This window comes from Neodiprion fabricii, chromosome 6, assembly GCF_021155785.1.
Source record: "Neodiprion fabricii isolate iyNeoFabr1 chromosome 6, iyNeoFabr1.1, whole genome shotgun sequence".
Taxonomy (NCBI): Eukaryota; Metazoa; Arthropoda; class Insecta; order Hymenoptera; family Diprionidae; genus Neodiprion; species Neodiprion fabricii.
The window spans coordinates 5,456,610-5,482,540 of record NC_060244.1 but is presented as its reverse complement, the minus strand read 5'-3'; the positions used below and the strand labels follow the sequence as shown (position 1 = coordinate 5,482,540).

General features: G+C 42.8%; 1 protein-coding gene across 2 annotated transcripts; it reads right to left on the bottom strand.

Moving 5' to 3' along the window:
- Window positions 1-4,767: 4,767 nt before the first annotated feature.
- Window positions 4,768-25,526, bottom strand: LOC124184481 (protein sprouty homolog 2). Of its 2 annotated transcripts, none has more exons than XM_046574212.1 (2): window positions 22,070-25,526; window positions 4,768-7,415 (listed from the first exon to the last, which is right to left on the bottom strand). In XM_046574212.1, exon 2 carries the CDS (start codon window positions 6,991-6,993, stop codon window positions 5,569-5,571), a length of 1,425 nt encoding a protein of 474 aa, XP_046430168.1. In that variant the 5' UTR covers window positions 6,994-7,415; window positions 22,070-25,526; the 3' UTR covers window positions 4,768-5,568. The 2 variants fall into 2 exon arrangements, with proteins under 2 accessions (XP_046430168.1, XP_046430169.1); XM_046574213.1 differs by lacking the exon at window positions 22,070-25,526 and adding an exon at window positions 9,278-9,493.
- Between the last annotated feature and the right edge of the window lie 405 nt (window positions 25,527-25,931).

The window sequence follows — 25,931 nt, the reverse complement described above, 5'->3', positions numbered from 1 at the left end:
TTTATTTTTCAATTCATTTTTTTATGTTTACTTGGAATATATTACACCTTATACACCAGTAGAGTATATTATTTAGTTTCTTATAACTTACCGTTACATAGATGATAATTCCACCGATATCTTGCAACTGCAGCGGTAGAATACTCGACGAAATTGCTGCATGATCCATATAGGTATATGCATATCTCACTGGCCAATCCCACGCAGCAATGCCTTGCAGAAAATCTCCGTTATTATAATCGTATCGTGAATAATAATAATTCACATATTGCGTATATCATTTATATACCTATATGTACTCACTCGCTGAATTTTCCGATTATTATTTTGGATAGCTCTGCACAGACAACTCAGGAGCGCTTTTCTTTAGCATTGCAGGTGCGTGTGTAGGTTGCGACTCCTTCGGCAGAACAGAATGTATGTAGAATAAAGGATGATGGAATATTTTGAAAAAGAAGTATCAAAAACAGTTTAATGTTTTATGGTTTATGTTGGTCTCATGTTATTCATATTAGTAATAATAATAATAATAATAATAATAATAATAATAATAATTAATAGTAATAATTAATAATAGTTACAATTATAATTATAATAATAACGATTACAGTAATAATAATTATATCAATGACAATAGCGATAATAACTATATTAATAATAATAATAATAATAATAATAATAATAATAATAATAATAATAATAGCAGTAATGGTAGTAGGAGTAGTAGAGTGGTAATAGTAGTAGTGGTAGTAGCAGTACAGCGATAATAATAGATAGCAATAATAATAATTACAATTTTCAATTTTTCAAATACCGTAATGCCTACCTAGGTGTATTTACAAGAGACATTTACAGAGCGTGTACAAGTAAGTCTTTACGTGAAGTATGAAGGTGTTCTTTTTTTCTTTTTATTTTATTTTTTCCTTTTTTTTTTTTTGAGTTTCTGCCTATTCAAAAATAGTAAATACACGACGCTTTTTCGCAAGGCGATACACGAGGAAGATATACATATACATATACATACACATATGTGCAGTAATAATGTCTCACTGGCGTGCGCGTGAGACGTATCGACAAAAAAAAAAAAAAAATCGATTCTTTTTACAAGTCAACGAGGTACAGAGAAACAACGCATATAATGTTCAATGATCGAGATTTTATAGTTTAATAATAATAAGAATAAGAATAAGAATAATAATAAGAATAACAACAACAATAAGCGAAGTGAAAGAGAGAAGAGCAAATCGCATGCACGCTGTTCGGCACAGGCGAGTCCCTCTTCTAGTTTCGTTAATTCTCCACTGCGATTACGTATGTCATATCATATTATGCATGTGTTATTTACTGTCCATTTATTGACCAGCATTCGAAAACGGTGTCTTGTTGTTATCTGTGCCAGGAGCCAAGGCGAGGGAGAGACTAAGACGGTTAGGGAATAGAATTTTATGACTAAAGGGGGAAATGAAAATGTCCGATTAATCTTCAAAAAATCGTAAAGGTAGACGGAAGATTTGTTTGAAAATTTAATGAGAGTCAGGCAAAGGTGCAGTAACGATGTATTCTCGGGATAAGAAAAATAAAAAAGAAACGACCTAGAAATATCGAACCTTTATAAATTTGTTTCATTCATTGGATACTATCTACCAATATATATATATATATATATATATATATATATATATATATATATATATATATATATATATATATATATATATGACGACCTATGTATTTCCAGTATTATTTACTTCTAGGAGTATACATCAATCGACTTGACCTGCGCGTGGAGTATGATTTCACTTTCGGTTCATTGTAAGAACACCGTTGTTTCTTCAGCATTGTTATCATTATTACCATTGCTGTACAAGTTTTTTCAAATTATCCATTCGTTTTACAATTAATAATGTCGAATTTGAGTATGTGTTGCATACTTCGATTAAATTTTAAACAGGTATCGTGAAAAGAGTGCCTCGTGACTTTGCGTGATTACAATTGCACGTGAAAGTGAAATTTTACAAAAAATTCACATGTATGTACGTATACTTTCGTTTCTTGCACACAACACACATTGTAGATCTAAACTATAAGATGAAAATAATCTAAATCCTTTCCAATTCTCTACAATATCGATACGATATCTGTATACGTGATCAACGACAAGTATACATGGCGAAAGTATATTTTGCTTTCGTTTTTTTCTTTTCTTTTTACCGTTGGCAAAATTTTCTCAAATTTAAATTAGGAACCACTCTTCGTCTTCCATCTCTCCCGATGCGTAGACAGTACCGTAATACACGTCAGATAATTGAAATGGATTTTCGACACTTGCACCTACGTCTACTACTACTATAATATATATTTATGTATATTCGCGAAACGTTTTAGCGTGTGAAATATTCGTTGCATATACAATTATACATGTAAATATGATAAAAGGAAAAAAGAACACCAACTGTATTCGTTCCTTTCGCGTTCCCGAAACTTTCGCGAGACTAGATAATACTGGAAAAAAATTATTAAAATAAAAAACGCCATCTCTCTCTCTCTCTCTCTCTTTCTCTCTCTCCGTCTCTATTTTTTTTTTCTTTCGTTCTATCTTTGTTTTTTCTTTCTTTACGAACAGTTTTTCCCATTCTTTCATTCGATTGGGTCTTTCTGCACTTGCAATCCTCCAAAAACAATGCAAAATTCATTTGACAACGATAGGATGAAAAAAAAAGAAAGAAACATACTTTTACAAACGCACTGCAATATCGAATATTTAAATCAGAACAATACCCGTGTATCTCGTTCCTTGTATTATTCTCAAGACTAGGATACATTACGTGTATATTTTATAACAACCGTAAATGTGATATCGTCGTCCTTTTCGTGCGGTCGTATCACCATTATTATAACTATCATCATCATCATCATCATCATCTTTATCGATCAACAATGAGTTCGAACAAAAATGCACCTTAATCCAGCATTTGAAATCTGATCATAGACATGAATTCGGGAAGAGGGGGGGCTGCACGTCGTACGGATCCGAGGACAATGCCGTCGACGAAGAAGTTAGATAATCGGTTAAACTTTCCAGTTCCATATTTACCGGCGTCGCAGATACGTCATTGCAACGAGAATACATTAGGAAAGGCCGAAAAAAGATAACGAGAAAAACAAAAACATAAAGCAAAAAGATACAACAATCATAATAATCAGATTTGAATAATTGATGGCTGATTTTTCAAACTTCTCTCGAGACGTAATTTAAAATTTTATCTACACTTGTAGGGTATTTTTTTCAAATTTTAAAATCGCAGAAATGAAACGAGGAAAGCTTGATCACGTCGCAGCTCTCCAGCCATTTTTTATCGGTTTCGTCGCTGCGAGTGTATACGTATACAGAATGGAATATACTTTTTCTTCTTCATCTTTCCAATTCAATTCATCGATTTGTTTGTCATTTAATTTCAAAGTGTTGTTTCCTTTTCACGCTACTCTCAGTTTCTTCTATTTACTCGTTTGGTTATTTATATTTGCTTCCATCGCTCCGCTATATATATATTATATATATATTTTTTTTTTTAATTTTTATCTTCACACGTTTTTTTTCTGCCAACGTTTTCGGGTTTTCATTTAGTTTCCTTTCTAATCTCTCTCTTGCGCTCTCCCTACCTCTCAACCTTCCTATTATACATACTACTATACTTTTACGCTTGCTCTATATATATACGCCCACAAATAAATTAAACGTAAAAAAAGGTTTTTTTTTTGTTGCTTTATACACATGTAATATACAATATATTTTAGTTTTCTTTTACTATATAATAATAGTGATAATAATAATAATAATAATAATAATAATAGTAATAATAGTAATAATAGTAGTAGTAGTAGTTAATGACAATAGTAATAATAATAGTAATGACAGTAATAGTAATAATAATATTTATACATATATTTGTGACACGTACACCTACGCATAACCGTGCGCCGAAATTGTAATTACAACGTTAGCTCAACGTTTTATACTACGTACGATGTGAGAAATACGTAAAGAGGAAGGATTTGTACGCGCGAGAATTAAGGTGAGAGTCAAAATGGTAAAAAATTTCGATTTTTGGCGCAAAAAATAAAAATCTTTAAAAAAAAAAAGAAAAAGAAGAATTTAAAAGTTCAAATTCAATCGTATAATGATAGATAACTTATTGAACTTTGGACAGAAAATCGTTACAGATTACTTATCGCACATAATTACAGGTATAACTAAATACCTATAGTATATACGTATAGCTAAGGAAATTGAATTTTTTACACGGTGTAAATTATTCACACCTGTAATATATCTATAGGTATAATGCGGATGATGTACCTTAGTTCGGCGCCCGGCTTATGTGCATGTATTCTGTAATCGTATTATAACATATAGACACACGTGTGCGTGTAGGTTAAAATCTGTATGTATTTTCGTGTACACCGTCATGAATTTTATATACGTACAAGTATATGCACATGCATGCGTACATACATACACACACACACACACATATATATACCGTGCAGTCATATATACATATATATATTATATGTCTGCATGGTATATTAAAAGAGAATAATAAATAAACACGAAGCTATCCGAAATTACAAGTTTATACATAGGATCGACTCGTTCCGTGCCCTGGATGCAGGACACTCGTCTTTTATTATTATTATTATTATTATTATTACTATTATTATATTTGTTGTTGTTATTATTATTATTTCTTCGTTCTTAACTTTAGATTTCTTAACTTTTTTATCAAATTTTCACCTTAAATGCAACTGTTGTACTAAACGCAACCAATACACTTGTTTACTACACTTCTACTGATTTGAATCAGTTCTCATTCTTTGTTGTATTTTTTTTTTTCATTCTTCTCTATCATTTACTTCTCTTTGCTTTTATCCAGTTTCGATTTTTCATATCGTTATGCCACCACGAATCTCTCTCTCACTCTCTCTCTCTCTCTCTTTCTCTCTCCCTACACACATATACCGAAAACCACCTCGCACACAGCTTATTTCTTTATTTTATAATAATTGTATATATCATATTAGTCTCTCTCTCTCACGCCCTTCATTGAACATAGAGAATGTTTAACATTTCATTTCTCCAAACCACCCATCCAAACGAGTCTCATCCTCTCCCTCTCTGCGCGTTGGATAACGTGCCGTATGACTGTGTGTACGAAGGATGGGAGTGTGTATTTGTATACACAAAATGAGGAAAAAACCGGCGCGTGTCCGTCCGTGCAGTAAGTTATATGCAACGGTGAGTTTTGTGTAACACACAACGATTTACAATTAATACAGTTATATATATATATATATATGTATATATATATATATATTGACCTGTGATACATAATATATAATATAACATAATATAGTATAATATAATATGTACATGACGAATCGTTCGTGAAACGGAGGGGAATGGGCGCACAGCTCCGAGCGTCCAAGTCGGTTCGATCGGCATCGGCGTATACCTGCGATATCGTGTCTCCGCAACAACGCGTAAAAACACATTCGCCGCCGTGTCTCTCATAGCTCGGGTGTGACAGGATCGAGTAATCTCTTTTCGGGATCCCTCGAGTCCCTTAAATTCGAAGGTGCCAAATGCCTGGCGGCGGCCGCGGCGTTCGCGGCGGCGTTCGCGGCAGCGACGGCTGCGGCCGACGGATCGCATCTGCATCCGTGAGACGCGTGACGCGCGTAACAAGCCTCGCAAACGGCCACGCAGCCCTTCAACGGCCAGTAGCACAACAGACAAGGTAAAGCGAGGGCCAAGGCACCGAGGCAAGTCCATCGCGCCAATCGGCTAGATCCGTTGCACGAGCAAGGTTCGTCGGCGCAGCTTCCGGCGCCCTCGCCCTCGTTTTCAACGCCGCTACCGGCGTCGCCGCAGTGATAAAACAAACCCTTAACGCAACAGAGACACGAGGCGTAGTCCAGTGCCGTTTCGGCGGAGCAAAAACAAGCGTTGTCGCACAGCCAACGGCTCGGCAACGGCGGTGGTTCCCTGCAGGATTCGCAACGACACCTGCCGCAGTATTCGCACATTATCGACAGTCCCTCGTCCAGAGGTATCATCGCGCCTCCGTTTCCACCCCCGCTTCCGCCGCCTCCTAGGCCTCCACCTCCAGCCCCGAAGCCTATGCCCCCCGGAAACAAGGAGGACCTCTGTTGCTGTAGTATTTGCTGCTGCTGCTGAAGCTGTATCTGCTGAGACAAAGCGCCCGGCGGGTTCGTCGGTTCCTTGGTGAACGATACCGGCTGCTTCGTTACGGCCGTCGAAGAATTCTTCTTCCCGGGCGACGATGACGCCGGCGTTACCGGTATCGTCGCCGCGTTCCGACCGTGTTGATGATGATGATGGTGCAGGTGATGATGATGATGCAGATGATGGTGAAGGTGACGCTTCGTCCTCCTCTCCGATTTCAGGCATGACTTTTGGCTGCTCACGACGTTGCCCGTCGGCCTGAACGGCGTCTCTACGTACTCGTTCACCGCCCTTTCCCCGTCGGGCCTCGGCACCGTCAGCGTAACCTCGCTCGCGACCTGCACGGGACTCCTCGATGTCGGCGTCGGCGTCGGCGTCGCGTTCCTGTTCTGCAGGTTAAACGAATCCTGATCGGAGACTGGCGGTATCCTGACAGCGTCGTGAATCGGCGCAGGCGGAGGCGCGGGTGCCCGTGAGCTCGTCCTTAAAGTCCCTATCGCGGTGAGCGACGAGGGCGGCGACGAGGAAGACAGCGGAGTGAGCGGCGCGGTTAGGGGCGCCTGATGGAGGGACTGATGACCCGCGGGGCCCGTCGCCGTTTCGGGCAATCTGGGGGGAGGGAGGGGCCGGTTGTGATCGTGGCCGTGGACCCTGGCCAGGGCGGAAGCGGATATCGCCGGGGAGGGTGCGGGGGCGACGGAGGAGGAGAATGACGACGACGAGGATGAGGAGGGCGGCCGTGACATCGGGACGACGCCGCCTCTCAGTTCGAGGCGATCTGACCACCTGCAGATATCCGGTTGTACGACGATATCCGACGTCGGCGGGTGGTGCCTGTAACTGTTTCGCGTCGCTGTTGGTGCCGGCGATGAAGATGCGGATTGCCGTCCGATCGCTCTTGGACTCCTTCCCGGTGATCCAGACGCCCCGCCGTTTCTACTCCATTGCAAATCGCTCGACGTGCCGCGATTTTCAAACACCGATGCCGGGGCTGATCCGGGATTGTAACGCAGTACCGGGTTTCCGGCGATGCTCGTCGTCTCGTCGCCGCTGCAGCTCGTTCGCACTGCTCGTCCTGCCCCAGAACCGACTCGTTGCTGCGGCCCCCCCCTCGGCGAGGCTCCGAAGCGGCCGCTTCCCGTCCTCGCGACGCGCCCTTCATCCCCACCTGAAACATCACAATAGACTTCCTGTCAGACTCCGGACTTTCTGGGGTTCTGTGTCGTCGGCGTAGGTTTATTTCCAGCCGATGACGCGCGGTTACGTACACGGGGATTGTTACAAATTACAAATCTAATAACGATCATTCGGTTCCCAACTTCGTTCGCTTGGATTTTTACAGAAGAACAAACGGTTCGATAGCAATTTACAAAATTTTCATCAGTGTCGCAGAACTCGAGGTAAAATACGTTTTGATTTTTTTCTTTCTTTTTTTTTTTTACTTTTAAATAAATATCAACACCGTCTTTCAAGTTTCCCAGAATATCAATCCAATTCCCCCGGTTTCTCTAACAAGCCAGCTGAAAATCCAGTTTCGATAGAGAAATATTTATACGCGAAACGATAGGTATAATACAAGTCCGTTAGTCATACGATTGGCAAACACCTCGAACGTTATGTTACGTATATAATGCTCCTATATACAATCTTTTTTTCGCTCGAGTATTATACACACATAGGCGTGTGTGTGCGCGTGCGGCAAGACGTTTGGCTCTAGACCAACGGTATGAAAGGATATATAGTATGCAAGTATCCCAGTGGAGCGGAATAGAGGTCGAAGGAATGTTGGCTATATCAACGGGTGATTGCCACAGGTCAAAGCTTCCAACCGCGACACAACTGTCCTCTGCAAAGTCGAAAAAAAAAAAATCCACCATCTATTTTTCATTCTTCTTCGTCTTGAAAGAGATGAAAATTAAACATTCAACGAATTGGACAAATTATTTTTCCCATTTTTTTCATATGTTAGACGTGCCAACCAATTGACATTATTATGCTGCTGCTGCTGCTACTACTACAATAAAAAAAAAAAGATGAAAACAAAAAACCTTGTGGAAAATATAGAGCGATGGGAAAAACAAATTGTTAAGATTGTGAAAGAAAGGTTTGACATATTTTAGAGGAAATAAAAGTCTTTCATATTATAAACCGTAGTGTGTGACTCGTTATCGTATGGGTCTAATAGTCAGTTCTTGCGTAAAAACTATTATTCGGTTGTAGAATATTCCATAGGAATTTTATTGCCAGCTGAATATTAGCGCATCATAGGTCGACGATGCACACACCGTAACTTTTCTACACGTGTCTATACATCGTCAGATACCACGGAATCGTTGCCAGGGTGATAATCGAGGAAATAACTCTCTCGACTAAATCGGGGAGCGGGAATTACGGTCAAAGCCTTAAAGCGTAAAACGTGCGTTTGACACGTCGTAGAGTATATTTACATACGTATATATTTTTCTACAGTAGTTACGATAAATAATTGTCTTGGCTATCGCTTCATTGAATTCACGATTTTTCATTCGCTCACTCACTCACTTCCTTTCCTTTCCTTTCCTTCACCCTCCTCGCCCCTCGACTCGTTTAATTGTAAGATCGGCTATAAAATTCTCGAATCATTCAACCTTGACGATCGCGTACTTCCGGTGACTAACTAAGAATGACTATAAAAGAATTGGAAAAAAAGAAGAAGAATAAGAAGCAGAAGACCGAAACGAACCGAAACGAAACGAACTTGGAGGAATTCGCCGTCGGTTTCCACTATTTAAATTGGATGAAAGTACGGTACATCGAATATCCTCAGAGAAACTCGATGCAACATTAACAGTATAACAACAACGGCGTTTAAATATTTTTACAAACGTCGATAAACAAACTGACACGAAATCAGAGCACATTGTCCGATTTTCCACCCGAAACGGTGAAATTCTTACGAGCTCGATTGTGCAACCGAACGTACGAAAAAACTTAATTACCTTAATTTTAATTAATTAACAAAGTAAATCATGCATGTATACGATAAATTACCTCGTGACGAGGGGATGCCGACAGTGTAGTACAGATATAAGTGTGTCCTCGCGTCTACGGGGTTAAATATAATGAAACGAAGGGGTGTAAGGGCCGGTTTCTCGTTTTATCGCAGCGCGTAGACGACGACGATACGCGAATCAGCCACGTATATGAATCGGATCAAGGCCCTCCGGGTTTCGCGTTGCGACAGCGATCCGTGCGATACGCGCGAACCGAGCGCCGGCCGCTGACTGAACGGCCGAGCAGCGGCGGGGATCGGCGGGGCGGAGGGGCGGGGCTGCAACCTCCCACCATCTGACGGTCGTCGTCGGTACTATGACTGCGCCTCGAAGCTTTTTATGAATGGATGGAAGCTATCATTGAAGTTTCGAGTTGAATGAAAACATTACCACTGTCCCACCGCTGCTGCTGCTGCTGTTTCTCCTGCTGCCGATGATGGTGCTGCCGCTACCGTCACTACCATCGTCATTTTAATCATCATCATAGTCGTCATTACGGTCATCATCATCATCATCATCATCATCGTCATCATCATCATCATCATCGTCGTAACGATGACGACCGCGAACCGCAGCTTATATTCTTTCGAGAGAAAGTTTCTCCCCTTCGAGTCGCACGATATCTCACGTACCTATGCGTACTTACAAGTACGTATACCGTATTACACTGACATGTGTTGTCCGGTCGTCGTATTTAAGCGAGAGGATCAAATCGCGTTACATCCAGCGCGAGTGGAGAGTTTGAATCGTCATCGAGTGCAAAGAATGCAGAGAACGCGGCGGTGTGGTGGACGAATTTAGTAAAACTTTGAAGAATTAATACACGATACACGATCTGTAAATTTGATATTGTACAACGTAAGTATTCGACGATGAATCCTCGAATAATCATTGATTCGCAAAACTTGTTATTGCCCGAAAACGTTAGATACCTACTTTTCTTTACTTTTCTGACAATTGATAATTAAACTTCAAATGAAATATCGAAATTCTAAATATCCCTAATACAGCCAACGTCGAATCGACGAGCCTTGCGTACGACGTGTATCACAGGTATGTACGCATGTATATACCTGGCAACAGGTACCCGTCCTAAAGGAATAAAGTATATTCCTGCTGGATCCGGTTACCGCGTGCGGTACAACGAGCAACGACAATACGGCTATAATACCGACAGCAAAGTCCTGGAGGGACGGGGCCGAAGAGGGCAGGAGGTAATGTCCTCCCCGTAAGCCATGGGTCACTTTAGAAATATTTTCTCCTCTGTATCTCGAGGCATGCCTGCAGCGGCTTTGCCGAGAAAACTATATCACTGAAAGAATTTTACGATTTTCTCTCCAATGCAACCCGAAGAAGCGAATGCCGAATATTTTTCAAGAATATAATTATAGGCAAAAAAAATTCTTTCACCATTACTTGCCGTAAATAAATAATAAATTAAATTCTGCATGCGGAAAATTACTAAAAATATATAGACAAATTGTTGGAGGATTATTATCGATCTTTACAAAACGTATAATACGACGGAAAAAAACGGGTTATCCGTACATGCCATACATGTGTGTGTAAATATTATAAACGAGTTTCCACACAGGTATTACGTATATTAATATAAGCGTAAATTCGAGATCATCGACGATTTACCATCAGGGAGATTCGAGATGATATACGAAAAGTACTGACACGTGCGGTTTACTGCAGTGTGCACGGGCCTCTGCATCAGATTACAGTGAAGAACCTGTCTGACCACGCGTCCGATATACCGGGTGTCTGAAAAGTCTGAATCATACAACACGATTATCGATAATGTTTTGTTTCATTTTTTACTACCGCCTTAAACTCTCGTTGTAGACAAAACAAGAGAGACGGAAAAAAAAACAACAAAAAAACAGAAATACTTCAATTTCAAAGCCGATCGCGGTATAAAACTGCGCACTCTGCTACAGCAAACATCGTCATCGTCAACAGCAGCAGCAGCATACCTTTACCTGTGTATAAAACCATCTTCACGAACGACGAGGAGAAAGAGAAAGAGAAGCAGCAGAGAGAGCATTTGTATTCCAAGAAGTGCTTCTCGCACGGCACCGAATAAATGTGACTCGTCACGTTGCCCCATTGTGATGAGGTCTTTATATACGTTCCTTCGAGGGTGAAGACCTCTTCTTCGCGGGCCCCCGGGGGTTGTGCCGTCGAGGAGGAGTAGTAAGGTTCGATAACTGTGTGGGACCATGCGCACGTAAAGTATATCTTTCGACTTTTCGTTGGGGCCCGATGCCCAAGCGCGCGTCGTCTGCCGGCGACGACGAGCCCTCGGCGCGCCTGGGTCAATGTTTTCAGGTCCGCACCGTGTAGCAAGGCCCCAAGGAAGGTCACCCAGCGGGCCTCCCGCCGACCCCCCCCCCTGCCCACCTCGACGCCCGTCATCCTCACCGCCATTCCGAGGACCAGCTTGCGTTGTACGCGCCGTAGGTATACTTCTTGGTAAAGGTTAGCATGTTTTTACGGTATATTGCAGATATTTTATTTTCATTTTATTTTTTTTTATTTATTTTTCCTTCACATTATATATATACATATACATATATACGAATACATTATACGTACGCGAAGCGAATAATCGGGAAATTTTTTCAATCACCGATAATGTTTATACGTATATATATATATATATATATTTTTTTGTAATAAACGATGCGTAGTATGTGAATAATACAGTGTCACAAACGTTTACCCTATATTGCATTATTTACACACGCATCATGGGTTGATAAATGAAGTGAGTGAAAATTTTCTGCATAAATACGGTGTATCCGCAGCTCCGTGCAATTGTAATTACGAATAGCGAATCACTCGAGCCGAACTGATTATTCAGCCGCGTTACAAGGCTGTCGGTGTACGTTATATACATCTACATACGTAGTACATGTACGCATACCTTATTTTTTCCTACATACACCGGTTTCAGTTTAGCGCGCACCACGCCAAGTTTCATTCATTACGAACGGAGGAGTTTACACGTCACATAGTTCACTACATATACCTGCTACAATACATCCAAAGAAAGTCAAGGAAAACAGTAAAATACTGTACACCAGATTTTTATTCCGCATACTTAATTCTTTCTTGTTTCCTGTACAGACTGCGAGATGTAGCATTCGTGCGCGTAGGAATATAAGATCGCTGTGGTTTTCCGCAATGCTGGATCGTTTCGGGATATCGAATGAGAGGCGAGACGAAAAAAAATTTCAACGAAATTAGAAATAAAAAATCTCGTGGTTTCTCAAATACGATTGGAGGAGTGCAGGTTATAAAAGCTGAAGACGGATATCTGTATATGTATAGTAAAATATAAGTAAAAAAGAGTGACGGAAATCGAAACCCGAAACTTGAACGGAGATCGAGTCAACCTGTATCCTGTACTCGGCTTATATAGCCACTGGTTTGAGGACGCCCTACAGTGTTTGCTGGTAGATTTCGACACGCGATTGTACATAAAAAGCAACACCGGATATAGCCTGATATATATATGTAGTAGTGCCAAATCAATATCCGAGAACCCTTATACATTACGTTATACAAAGAAATTGAGTACATGATACATGTAAAATGAGTTTCTTGAAACACGTATAAATTTAAAATCATACCAATTTCGTCAAACTTAAAACTGCTCTCCAGAATTATTCTACAATTTCGTTATAACGCATCTTACGTGCAAAAAATTGAAATTGTTTCCGCAATGAAGATCCGAACGTTTTATTTGTTATCGATTTTTATTCGGGATCACGTATAATCGTATACGTCCATCCACAATTAGATACCATTTCCTCCGTACAACAACAACAACAGAGATCCTTTAAGAACGATGAAATCGACATATGTTATTGAGAATTAAAAACGAACAGAAAAAAAAAAAAAACCAACAACACAGCTGAAACCGAACGTGCGCCCAAAAAGCATTTTCTTTTGCGATGAAAAGTATTCGTGAAACATCGCGAAATAACAAAACTTCTCTTGCCGGCGTAACGTTATACGAGCGATTTCCGTCGTCTCTCCGTCAACTTCGTCTCCCTTCCCTCCTTTATGTTCCGTCATTCGTTCTTTCGTTCTTTTGTCTATTCCATATTCATTCTAAAGCTATTTATTCATACGTACGTACGAATACACACACGCAAAAGTATAGTAGGCGCAGGCAAGCAGGCAAGCAGACAGGAGTCACAGCCGGCTGTGACTCCGCATATATCCTCGCTCTTTATCTCTCCATGTGCCCATCTCCCCCCACCCCACCCCCTCGACGTCTCTCTTTCTTTCACAGGCGTACATCGTTCATTCACCATTATCTATCCCCCCCCCCCCCTCTCGGGCTCACGCTCTCACTCTCTCTCTCTCTCTCTCTCTCTCTCTGTTCGCTCACGTCACTGCGCTCGCGCTCTACCGTATACGCACGTTCATTCATCCCATCTCTTTCGCACACGGCGTTGTTCCTTCTGGTTCTGCTGCTGTTGCCGTAAGTAGGCTGGCTTCGTATGGACACCGTCGATCGAACCGAAAACCGAACAAACTCACGCACGCATGTGCGTTCGTGTACGTTATACGTTTATACACACACACACACACACACACACATTATACGTTGGTTCGGTAAGGCCACGATGTGCATCCGGCAGCCGTGCAGCACCCAGTGTTTAATCGCCGGCTGTTCGGCTCGTGCACTCGCACACCTCGCGATCAGTCTCGATTTTCACGTTACACGCCGTGTATTAACCGCATCCTGGAGATTATTCATGAAAAACGAAATGAGGAAAAAAACCAAACTTGCTACATACTTCCGAAATTACTGTGCACAAGTAGATACTCGGTAAAGCAGGTAATTACAGGTACATCAATTTATCAAGGGATTAGAAAACTTGTGACAATTGTATAATTATACGTGTAAAAACTCGTTTGAAACAAACATGTCGTTGGACCAAAAATAAAAAAAAAAAAAAAAAAAAAAAAAACAGAAATATAAAGCGCACGTTCGGCTAATAATGATATCCTGCATAGATTCTTCGATATCTTACGAAAATTTATACAGGGTCGAACGATTGTAATCAACTTCTTCTTCCCGACTATATTTGACAATGAAAACTTGAAGACAACGATAAGCATAATCGCAGAGAATATTTGCCAGGCAAAGTATTATGAATTTCAGTCAACGTCAGGTGATCGTAGACAGCTCAGTACGGGATAATGGCTTAGCAGATGATTTGGCCGCGGGCATAAAAACATCGATTTAGGATAACCCCTGGAAAAAATAACGTATTCCTCAAAGTCACGTTTGACAGTAAACAAAAAGTACCTGTCATTCTGTCGTAAGGTCGGTAGCGCCGTTCGGGGGCGAGAAAAGGAAGAAGAGGAAGAAGAAAAAGACGAAGTGGAAAACGGATAAGAAAAATTGCTCCAACGCCGGGCATCCTGCACCCATAATATCGTTGTACACACCCCGGGGATACGGTCCGTTGCGAAAACGTTAACCAGTCTTAATTCGTTACGATGTAAACAACTCGGCGATGCCTCGACGAAAATCGTGCCAAAGTGCGCCCCGTTCGACGAACGGGACCCGAAACGTCGTCGACGCGCTTCTATTTTCGGCCCTCGTCTGTATAAACGCGAACGAACGCTCGCCGCCTCCGACCGAGCTTGATATCATCTCCCAACTCCTGCGGATCGTCGTCGTATGCAAGTTTAATATAAGTACCCAGGCGATATAACCGTGGGGCGTATGACGTGACGAGAGGAAGCCGAGGGAGAAAAGAGGAGATTCGCGAATGCTTTACACCGGCGAATAATGTAACGTAATAACGCCGTTTATCAAACCCGACAATACGTTTCATCTATGTTTACCGCAAATTTCGTCTGTTTTCTTCTTCATCTTCTTCTTCGTCTTCTTTTTTTCCTATCAACGATACTATTTATACAGAATTTCGAGAGCGAGAAATTTGCGGATACGTGATTCCTGCGGTATATTTTTAAACACGCGCTTCGTTGTTTGGGACGAGAAATTTAACTGAATATACTTGACACAAAACGATTATTTGAAAACAGTGAAGCAATGTACCGATAGACGGGTCACGACGTCGAATTTTCAGAGACAAAAATATATAGATTAGTTTAACAGAATTGAAAAAAAACAACAAACAAACTCGTAACTCAAAATCGTTAAAATATACATAAAAATTTATACATACGTATAGATATATTTTGTTCGTCTTACACTTCTACATTTGTTCTAATGTTGTGTATCGCGAATTTCTAAATTAAAAAATTCATTCCACTTCTTCATACTCGCTTCTATTTCCACAATATTTCATCTCCGCCATTTTTCACACCTCGCCGCCTGCGCTTGGTAAAATCTCGCGAGTTTCTCGATCGTTCAAAAATTCATATTGCATAGGAATATATCTAGGTATGAAATACATGCGTTTAGGATCTGTGACGTTACTACGGCAAGTTAGCCAGCTAGCGATGAGTTGGAGGAGGAGGAGGAGGAGGAGGATCGCGAGCATATTACACACATCGAAGTGCTATCTTTAAAACATCTGGTAGGGATTCGCCGCGTGGGGCGGCCTTCATTACGGGCGCAAAAACTTCGCAACTCTACCAAACTCTCCGTCCTTCTCTCCAGCCTCTAAAATAACATCCGCCCTATTCCCCTCTGCTCGTCACAGCAATCGCGCTTTCGTACTCTCACTCTCACTCTCTTGCTCTCTTCAGATCTTACATTCCCCTCGACGTTACATCCTCAGATGCGGATGCGCGTTCTTCACTCACCGCAATTGCGACGATCCTCTCTTTTCGTCTTTCGCTCTTCTACCGATTCCTTCCAAGTACTAACGATACTTGTATAATTATCACCCCCACAATGGACGTTGCAATGTGAAGAAAACCGGTCCTATTTCAGGCCTTCAGAATCGATGCCACACGATTATTTTACAACATAGATACCTAAAGATATACAAGAGGCGAACGCGTGTTAACATTGATTTTCCCGACATCAAATTAAATAATAGGTTTTCATCGAGCGTTTGTATATATTACATGCGGCACACGATGAACAATTTGTATGAAACGCGTCATCTAAATCGTTATCAATTCAGTAAGGAAGTAAAATAATCAATGTATAAATAAATGTCGTAACATGACAAAATGTTCGGTTTGAGAGAGAGAGAGAGAGGAAGAAGGAAGTTTGACGTTTGGGGAGAAGAAAGCGAGTTCGTATATACATATAACAGGGATGCGGGGAGAAATTTTGAAGAGAGCTATGCGAACGGGACAAAAACCTGGAGGCACCGGATATCCTCCAGACGTTGCCCACGCTGCCCACATCATCGCCCACGCACGCGCATTTCAACCGTCCTTGGTCTTCCGATCCATGCCGCATTGTCAGAGAGATACATATACATATATTTACACACACCTACGAATGAATTGGAGGAATTTAGGTGTGAGAGCCTGACGCCTGCACGCGGTGTTCGATAATGCAAGATATAATCGAGGGGATGGATTATTGAGTTCAAAATCCGGATGTTAATAAGTCGGCTGAGAAATTTCATTTTTCGATAAATAACGTCGTGATCGAACAGTACTTGGGAAAAAAAAAAAAAATAAGAAATGAAAAACAATATAATATTGAATAATAATCAAAAGCAATACCTACAAACGTAGGTACATACATAACGCGTTTCATCGATTGTGAAAATTATCAAAACCATTTGCTAAGCAAGTTTATCACTTTTGTATACATATAGGTATAATATTTCGTTAGTGTATATTTTTGCAGCAAACACAACTTCAAGTACTACGGAACATCGCTTCGCAATTTTCTGCTTGTATAATTATATGATGTTAAAATATGATATCCGGGATCTAACGTTGTTTACACGTACCTATACCTACGCCACACAATAAACCGTGTTGTCTGACGTCTGTATAAACGGAGTAAAAATGTAATTTCTTCGCAGATTTACGTACATTCGGAATTTTTTCAAATTATCCGTTAAAACAGACGCAAACGCGTATATCCGCAATAACCCGCAAACGCGGCACAAAAATGAGGCCTTATTATACAAGAATATAATGTATTATGCATACAGGTATGCATATACAAGGATAAAGTGATTTTATACGTTCCCGTTATTGAAATTACCGGGTTTCACGCAGCACGGCAGCGAAACGGCGCCATACATACAACATCTATATAGGTCCATACCACACAACAGCTCGGGACTCGCGCGTTTAGCCGGTTTATCAATGAACGCCACGTATGACATCACGTGCGTACGACGAACGCGACCGACCGAACGAACGAACGAACGAACGAACGAACGAACGAACCTACACCGGAAACTCTAAGCATGTACTACGTACGTAAATACATACACACATGCGTGCAAACATACGTATATTAGGCCTATGTACGCATAGGAATAATATTTATTTACACAGGGTATGAACTAAACGCACACAAGAAGATCCAGCGAATTAATCTGCGTGCTTGCGTTGGATAAATTGTTATTTATAGCGGATACGTGAAACCTAAAGAGACGTGTAATACATACGCGAGATTGAGGTTTGCGAAGTTAGTGTTGACGATGCAACTTCATGAAAAATTGTTATTTCACAACAAAGTGCAGAAATTATCCCAGTGCCTGTGCTCATATTTTGCAAACATGCAACAGCTTCCAAGTCATTCGAAAGTTGCAAAATAGGAGTGTTATTTCCTCGCAACGTGTTTTTTGTTTACTTATTTATTTTTTTAAATATTCTCCAGACGATTATATTAGACAGATAAACAAGTTAAGTTTCACGAGGGCAAAGAGATTGCGTTACACATAACAGATTGACAATTTATTAAATAATGATAAACAGAAAGGCTAACAATGTACGTGCACAGCGATAAGACATCTCGATAAACGATGAAAAACTTTTCACCGCCATGAATAATTCCGCCCCTTATTGTCCCGTAAAAAAATGATGAAACAGTATATATAATACCAGCTCCGTGAGCAACAATTCGTACGACGTCGAACAGACATCCCGGATATGGGTTACATACGAACGTTCTTAATTGAACGAAATAAAAGAATAACAACAAATCAGAGAATACGTTATAAAGCGAACGTCTGAGGTTTCCTGATCGACACACAGCACCGGAAAACCGCTGTGTAATTATACGTGTGGTATTCAAACGTGATATTAGACGTTATACGTATACATGTAATAAATGACCAGCAGAGAAACGACATCCGTATAACAAATTAAACTACCATATACCTACATTTATGCTGCTTCATAAATCGTCCGAACTAGTGGACGGAAAACAAAAATTACTTCAATGAAGACCGGTAATCGAACGGATAAAACAGCGATAAGAAAGTAGCAGAAAAAAAAATATCCAAATATTTTGTCGATTTTTTTTTTTTAAATTTTTTTCCTTTTGGGGCAAAACTTTATTTAAGTTTACGTGTATATATATATATATAATAATAATAATAATCAACATCGGTCTTAATTGTACATATATTCAAATCTTCTATTTCCTGATCGTATTATACAGCTCTACACGCCATGTTTGAACGCGATAATGCATGTGTATATATATACACGTGTATTATATATATAGGTGTAGAAAAATGACAACGCGTGATGTTACAAGACATTATAAGCTCGGGTCGCCGCCCTAGAGTCCTCATCGTATCCTCGTACATGCCGCATGCATGCTGCAGTCAATGTATATATGTTGGGTATCTATATATATATATACGTATATATGTATATATATGTATATGTATATATATGTATATGTATGTATATACACAGGCAAGTCGACAAGATCGTTGGCTGACGGGAGGAGATGGAATGTGGACACCATATGGCGCGAAGCCTTTGCCCACCCACATGATGCTGCAGTAGAGAGCCGTCGTCGTCGTCGTCGGTCGTCGCACGAACACAACCTCGCCAAACGCAACGCGTCCACCACACGACCGACGTATCCCTACACACTTTATATACCACTGTACCAAGAAAGTATGCAGCAATCCATGCATCGGCATTCGCTGCAAGATCGAAGCGCAGCATCCGGCGCACCCGATTCCTTGCGGTGTATTATAGTAGCAGGAATTTAACGATTCCGTATGCGTTTAATTATTTACTCCCCCTCGTATGCAAACGGTAGTGCGAGGCCAATTTTCGCAAGTCTGACGGATAATTACTGCAGATCGATACCTTGGATGTTACGTACGATTTCGTCGATGATTAAATTCACATTCCGCACACGTATAACGTGCAAGAGCACGACGCATGATTTTCGAGGATAGCGCGAGTGCGAGAAAAAAGACGCAAGCCCGTACGCGGCGGCTCGACTCTGCTGCTGGCTCGATCGAAAGAGCACGAAACGCGTACTTCACAAACACAGACGCACACTAACGGAGTAGTATCTTCTTTTCGTGAGATAAACTAGACGACGAGGACGTAGGCTAGCTATTGCTGACCGGATGTGACGTGCACGCGTGTAACGCGGCGCCCGGCGGCGGAGGCTCTCTCTGATATACACGGCGGGCGTTCGGACGAGGAGGAGAGGAGCTGACGATGATCTGGCTGTACGCACACCGAGGCCAACCAGCCAGCCAAGGCATCGAGCGAGCAGCAAAATACGAAGAGAGAATTAAAGAAGTCAAGATAAACCGCGAGAGTTGCGAGAGCGGTCGATGTTGCGTACAAGACTGTCGATTCCGCAGCAACAGCAACAGCAGCAAGGGAAATAGGAGGGCTTCGTTGGGTAGTTCCAGAATTCGCGTTCGTACAAGATCATAGTCATTCACGGTCTCAGTAAAGAGGTTCTCCTTCGCATTATGCGGGACGGTTAAAATGCGTATAAAACAAAGAAGTTTGCTGCGGTGTACGAGAAATAAATTTGTCACTTACGAAAATAATACAAATTACAAACAGTCACGAGTTTATAATTATTACGTACAACGATAACACGACACAGCTATGTCAAATAAAATTTCAAACGTGTAAATTCGTCGTAGTAGTACAAATCCTGCGTTGTGTATCACGTTATAACATAATATAATTATATCTTACGTCTGATCGTGTGACGTTTGTAGTCAACGAGCACGCACCGCGGTACAAATATAATTACCAACAATTTCTTCTTTTATCAACACAATAAAAGTCAGTCAGTCATGCATCCATCCATTCGTTCACAGCGATCCGGTAAGTCGTGTAAATCGGTGTTAAAATCGCGGACATCTATCTTTGCGTATGGCGTGCAATGCTCAGAAAATCGAGGCAAGGCAGCTCATACAGGCTACCGTTCCCTCCGAGGTGTAGAACATTCAAGCAAGCAGCAGGGACACGTGTGTACCTGGCATATCCGCGCATGTGCCGTCGGCAAACTTGCGAGTTTGTTTCATGAATGGCTCCCCTGCACCTCGATTACTTTTGCTGCGGAGAACTCGCGCGTTACGCGACGAGATGCGACGATGCCGCCTGCCTGCCTACCTTCTTCCTACCTTCCTTCCTTCCTTCCACCTGTCTACACATTATATTATAACACCCGTGCCACATATCACCCGTTGTACAATCGTACAACATGCGTGCAATCAGCAGCCACGCTGTGTATCAATTGAAAAGAGACAGTGTGCTTGCCGCCGACGAGGTTTTGCATACATATATATATATATGTATGCATATATATGTGCATAGACGCGCACGCACACACGTTGCACGCATCTGCGCGCTTATAAATGTTCGATGAAACGATTACATTCATTCCAGACCCCGTTCCCGCATACTCACTGAGGCATGTCGCGTATAATACCGGCGTGTAATATTATCATTATCGTTATACGCTTGTTGTGTGGAAGAAGACTTTCTCGCAAAACTTTCTAGCCGCGACGGTTCGTTCATTCACCGTTCCTTCATTCCGGGGGTTTCTTCTCGGACGACGATTTACGATTAGTTATTCACCTCGAGAGCGGCGCAAGGTGGGGGGTGGGGGGCTCTTTACCTTCACCGTAAAGGCTATAATACGCGTTTATACGTATGGAGAGACAAACGAACGGGCACCGTAACCTCGAACGTACATAGATAGAGCCAGGTTGTAGAGAATCGCCTGTACCGCATACCACTGGCGTTGCGGTAACGGGGTCGGTATCAACCTTCGTCGAGAGCCTAGTAACGTAAACGTAGAGACCTAGACTCTCACGTCGTGTGCCGCGCGATATTATCATAGCGTACGGATAGGCGTAGAACAAGAGTTTAGCCCGCGTGTGTAAGGTAACGATAAAATGGAAAAACAGAAGCAGCGTTACGTTACGTACAAGGAACATAGCCAGCCGGAATGAATGAAAACGCGAATGCGAATAACGGTCACGCTGCCAAGCAACAGTTGTCGCAGGAATTTTCCTGTACAAATCCAAAAGACGTTATTTTTATTACGCGACAGGGTTCATCGGGTCAGTTTTAACCATCCATTTTTCCAATTAACAAAAGTTCCTAGGAGCATACGATTAATCGATAATATTAAAAGGGCGATTAGATTTTTGCCGCAACGTACAACCATTCGCTACACGAGTCGAACGATTCAGTCGCACTGTACAAGGATACGCAGACTTAGAATCAAATATATTGCGTAATCGATGTTAGGAAGACGTTGAGGTGTTTGCCAACAACGAAACGAGCAATGATTTCTGCTCTTGTTCGTGACATGAAAAACAACAAATAAAAAAGAAACATGATTACTAACCGTTTCGACTGGGGGGTCGCGGCGGCGCTGGATACTTGGGCGGTGTCAGCTGGTGCAGAAATTGGTTATTGGGGGCCGACGAGGTCTTCCTGTGTTGTTGAATGAGCAAGGGTTGCTCGCTCGAGGAATGACTCGAACTGCAGGAACCGGAACTGGACGTTGAACTGGAGCTGGAAGAGCGCGCGTTACCGGTTGCTAGACTATTTCCCGCCAAACTGAGGCTCCTTAGGGTCGCGGCACTTAGGTTGTTGGGGGGCCAGGGGGGGCGCCGCGGGGGCAGCGCCGGGGGCGGGGGGCAGTCCAAGGTATCCACACTTCTACACTTTTAATCCACCGACCGCACCGAATTACCTTCCCTCTTCCCTTCCACTTTTTACCGCGCACTTTGTCGCCTTTTTTTCCTCCCTCTTTAGCTCCTCTTTTTTTTTTCTTCTTCTTCTCAACTCTCCCTTGTACGACGCGTGCAACACACAGGCTACAGTACGAGCCCCTTGTACCATATACAGAAACAAAACACACTCTTGTTTTACACGCGTCAGTCGCTGCTGTTATGATTCAGCTGCGGATTTGTTCCGTAACGTCGTTGGAAGTAAAAGAATTGTAAAAAAAAGAAGGAAAAAAAAAACCAATAAAAATCGATTATACAACTTCTGCTCGAAGCACTTGGTCGCTTCTCATACCGCACCTTCCGGTAATTCCGTATTCCGTAACGAAAACGATCTTCGATACAACCGTCTCCGTCACTCGCGTAATAAGATCAATTTTTTCAATCCCACAGTAAGGATCGTCGGATCAAGAGAAATAACACTTGAATCAACTTCACTTGTACCGCCTCACCGCGTCACGTGTAGAAAAAAAAAAAATAATAATATCCGAATACATCTGCAACAATAAAATCACGCGTTTTTTCGCGAAAAATAACTCGGATGGGTCTCGTCGTAGTTCAAGATTGTCGATATTCGCGTGTAGAAAAGTCACACAGAGCGTACACGTAGACACGGCCGATTGTCCGAAGTAGGTATCGACGAGAGTCGCCTCGAGGTCTCCTCGAGTCTCCGTAACGACGATGAAACGCGACGTTAAACTTCCTCCGAACTATCCGTCGAGGGTGTTTCCGCGTCCGGTTTCGCGCCCTCGTCCCCCGTAGTAGTTTCGTCGTCGCTCGATTCGTCGCGTAAGCCGCGCCGCCGGCAGTCAACAGGCCGCTTCATTCACCGCTTATTTTAACACGACGCCGTCCCCACAAGTAACAGAAATAACCGGGCGTACATACGCGTCGTCGGTCCTCGTCGCTTCTCTTTCCCACACCACCGTATATATTCGTGTCACGCGCGCACATTTACACACGCCAAAAACTTCTCTCGGCAGCTCGGCTCGACTCGACTCGACTCTGGGCTCGTTCCCCCAAGTGCGTAGAGAGAGAACCGAACCGACCGACCGGCACCACCACCAGCGCACTGCCAACTGCCACCGCCACCGTCACCACTACCACACGTACACTGCCACTACCTTTGCGATATCGAGGGATGGGGGGGGGGGGGGGGGGGGAAGGGCGACCAGTCGGACGAAGGAGGAGCGGAGAAGAGGGGAGTCACAGGGGTCGACGAAGGTTCCGCGAACCTTTTTGTTATTATTCTTCGGTACTCGACGCGGTGTTCTTTTTTTTATTTTTATTTTTTGTTTTTCCCTTCTCGATATTTATACCATATTTTCAGTTATTACTTGTTTTATTCTTTTGCTTATTTTTCTTTTTGTTTTTTTTTTTTTTTTTATTTCACTTCCAAAGATCGGAACAGCTATACTCGCTCTCCGGCTCTTAAACTTTTCACGCACCGTTGGCTGAGGAGACGTCTCGATGGCAGTGACCTTTTTCTTTCCCGTAGCGAATGCGAGAATAAATTCTTCTCGTACATTTACTACTACTACTACTACTATCTTCTACTGCTGCTGCTGCTTCTTCGTCTTCTTCTTCTTCCCCTATTGCCTGTTTTATCACTCCTCCCTGTCTCTCTCTCTTTCTTTCTTGATTGACCCGTGTTGTTATTATACACCGTGTATGACGTTTTATAACTGGGTATACGATTTAACCACCTTATTTCAACTCTCTTGCATTGTTCGAATGTACAGGAGAGCGAGAGAGACGTTAGACGACGTAGTTTTTCACGTCTACATGTGTCCGAACGAACGTGTTATATTAATGTTGCAATAGTTTAAATAATCAACCGAGCAATATTAAGCACACACGGTTACCGCACACGGGATCCTCACGACGAATCCAACACTCGCGCATTTGTACGAGATAGAGAGATTCGTTACAATAAACTCGACGACGATCCCTTTCGTTCGGCGTCGTATCGTTACAACACATGCGTTTATCTCCTGTATTAACAAACGTATCCGTTGTCCGCTGTTTCTTCTCTTCGACACGGATCCGTAAGTAAGGTGGTCGGTCGACAGACGATAGAAAATATCGATGCGAGATGAAAATAAAATAAAATATAAACGCAGGATTGTCAGAGGTGAACAGTTTCCTACGACGAGTTTTCTACAAAGGGCACGTGTCCCGTTCACGTCCGTGAATCAGTTGCGTACGTATCTGGAAATAAGCTACCAACAATAAGTTTGCCCGAGAAAAGAAGCATAACAACGAGGAGAGGAGGAGGACGTTGCGGCGAGCCAACGAACGGGAACGACGACGGTACGTATCGCTTGATAATTTCAGCTGGCCTCGGCGGCCATGTCGGTGTAACCGAGGCGTGGATCTCGTGGCGGCTGCTCGGTGCTGCTGCTGCTGCTTCGGGACACTCACTTCACTGCTAGTTGGTAGTGCACACTCTGCTCTGCTTTGCCCCGGCTCTTTCTCTCCTATCTCCGTCTCTCTCCGTATCTACAGCGCGTCCAACACGCTCTCTTTCTCTCTTCTTTCCTTCCTCTTCTCTCCCTCTCTCTCAATTCTTCTTACGCCGCATACGCGCAACAGCTTATTCCCCGTTTATTCAGCAAACGTTCTCGGTGATCGGAGATCGGGAAGAGGGAGGGGAGGTGGAGGGGCCCACTGGTTTCCGGACACGTGATTGACGCACTATTGTTATTATCGGATAACCACGGAGCAGTAGTAGCGAGAGGGAGCGAAGAAAAATACAAGACAACTCCGCCACTCTACTCCGGACGACTGAACGAACACACTCTTTATGTTAGATATATTACAATATCTTTCCCCGAAACCCGATACACCGCGATTCACAATGACCGTTCACACCGGGCTTGCATAGGCGGTATATTATTATCGCTCTAAAAACTGCAGCAGGACTTCCGTTTTTTTTTTCTCTTCCCCTCTTTTCTCCTAACATCACACTAGGCGGCGCGCCAACGTCACACACTCGCGACGGTTCCCTGTTCGTTTCTGAAGCCGGGTTCTTCGAGTCGCCGCGACCCCGTCGCTCGCTCGCTTGTTTCTCTGTCTCGGCGGCGAGAGGGGAAGCGGAGAGTGGGGCAAGAAGTTGCGCCAACGGCGGAGGGCGGGGCGGGGGGGGGGCGGCACGCAGCGCGCATGCGCTTCGACGCCCCGCGCCTCGAACGGGGAACGCGGCGACGACGAGGCGCGTTTGTGCTGGTTGGGTACCGTGATACTTCATTCATGCTCGTGTTGCGCCTTTACGGGGCGTCTCGCGGCTTCGGAGGCGTTCGGTAACCTCCGTAAAAGTTCGTGGGTGTCCCCTTTTCCCCTCTCCTCCGCGCCGCCTCGACCGGCCGCGAAAGACTCGGCTTTCTCTCTCTCTCTCTCTCCGTCTCTCTCTTTCCTCCTTTTACACGCTCGTCGGAAATGGGCATCGGCGTACTCGCCCGTCCTTTTCCCTCGCAT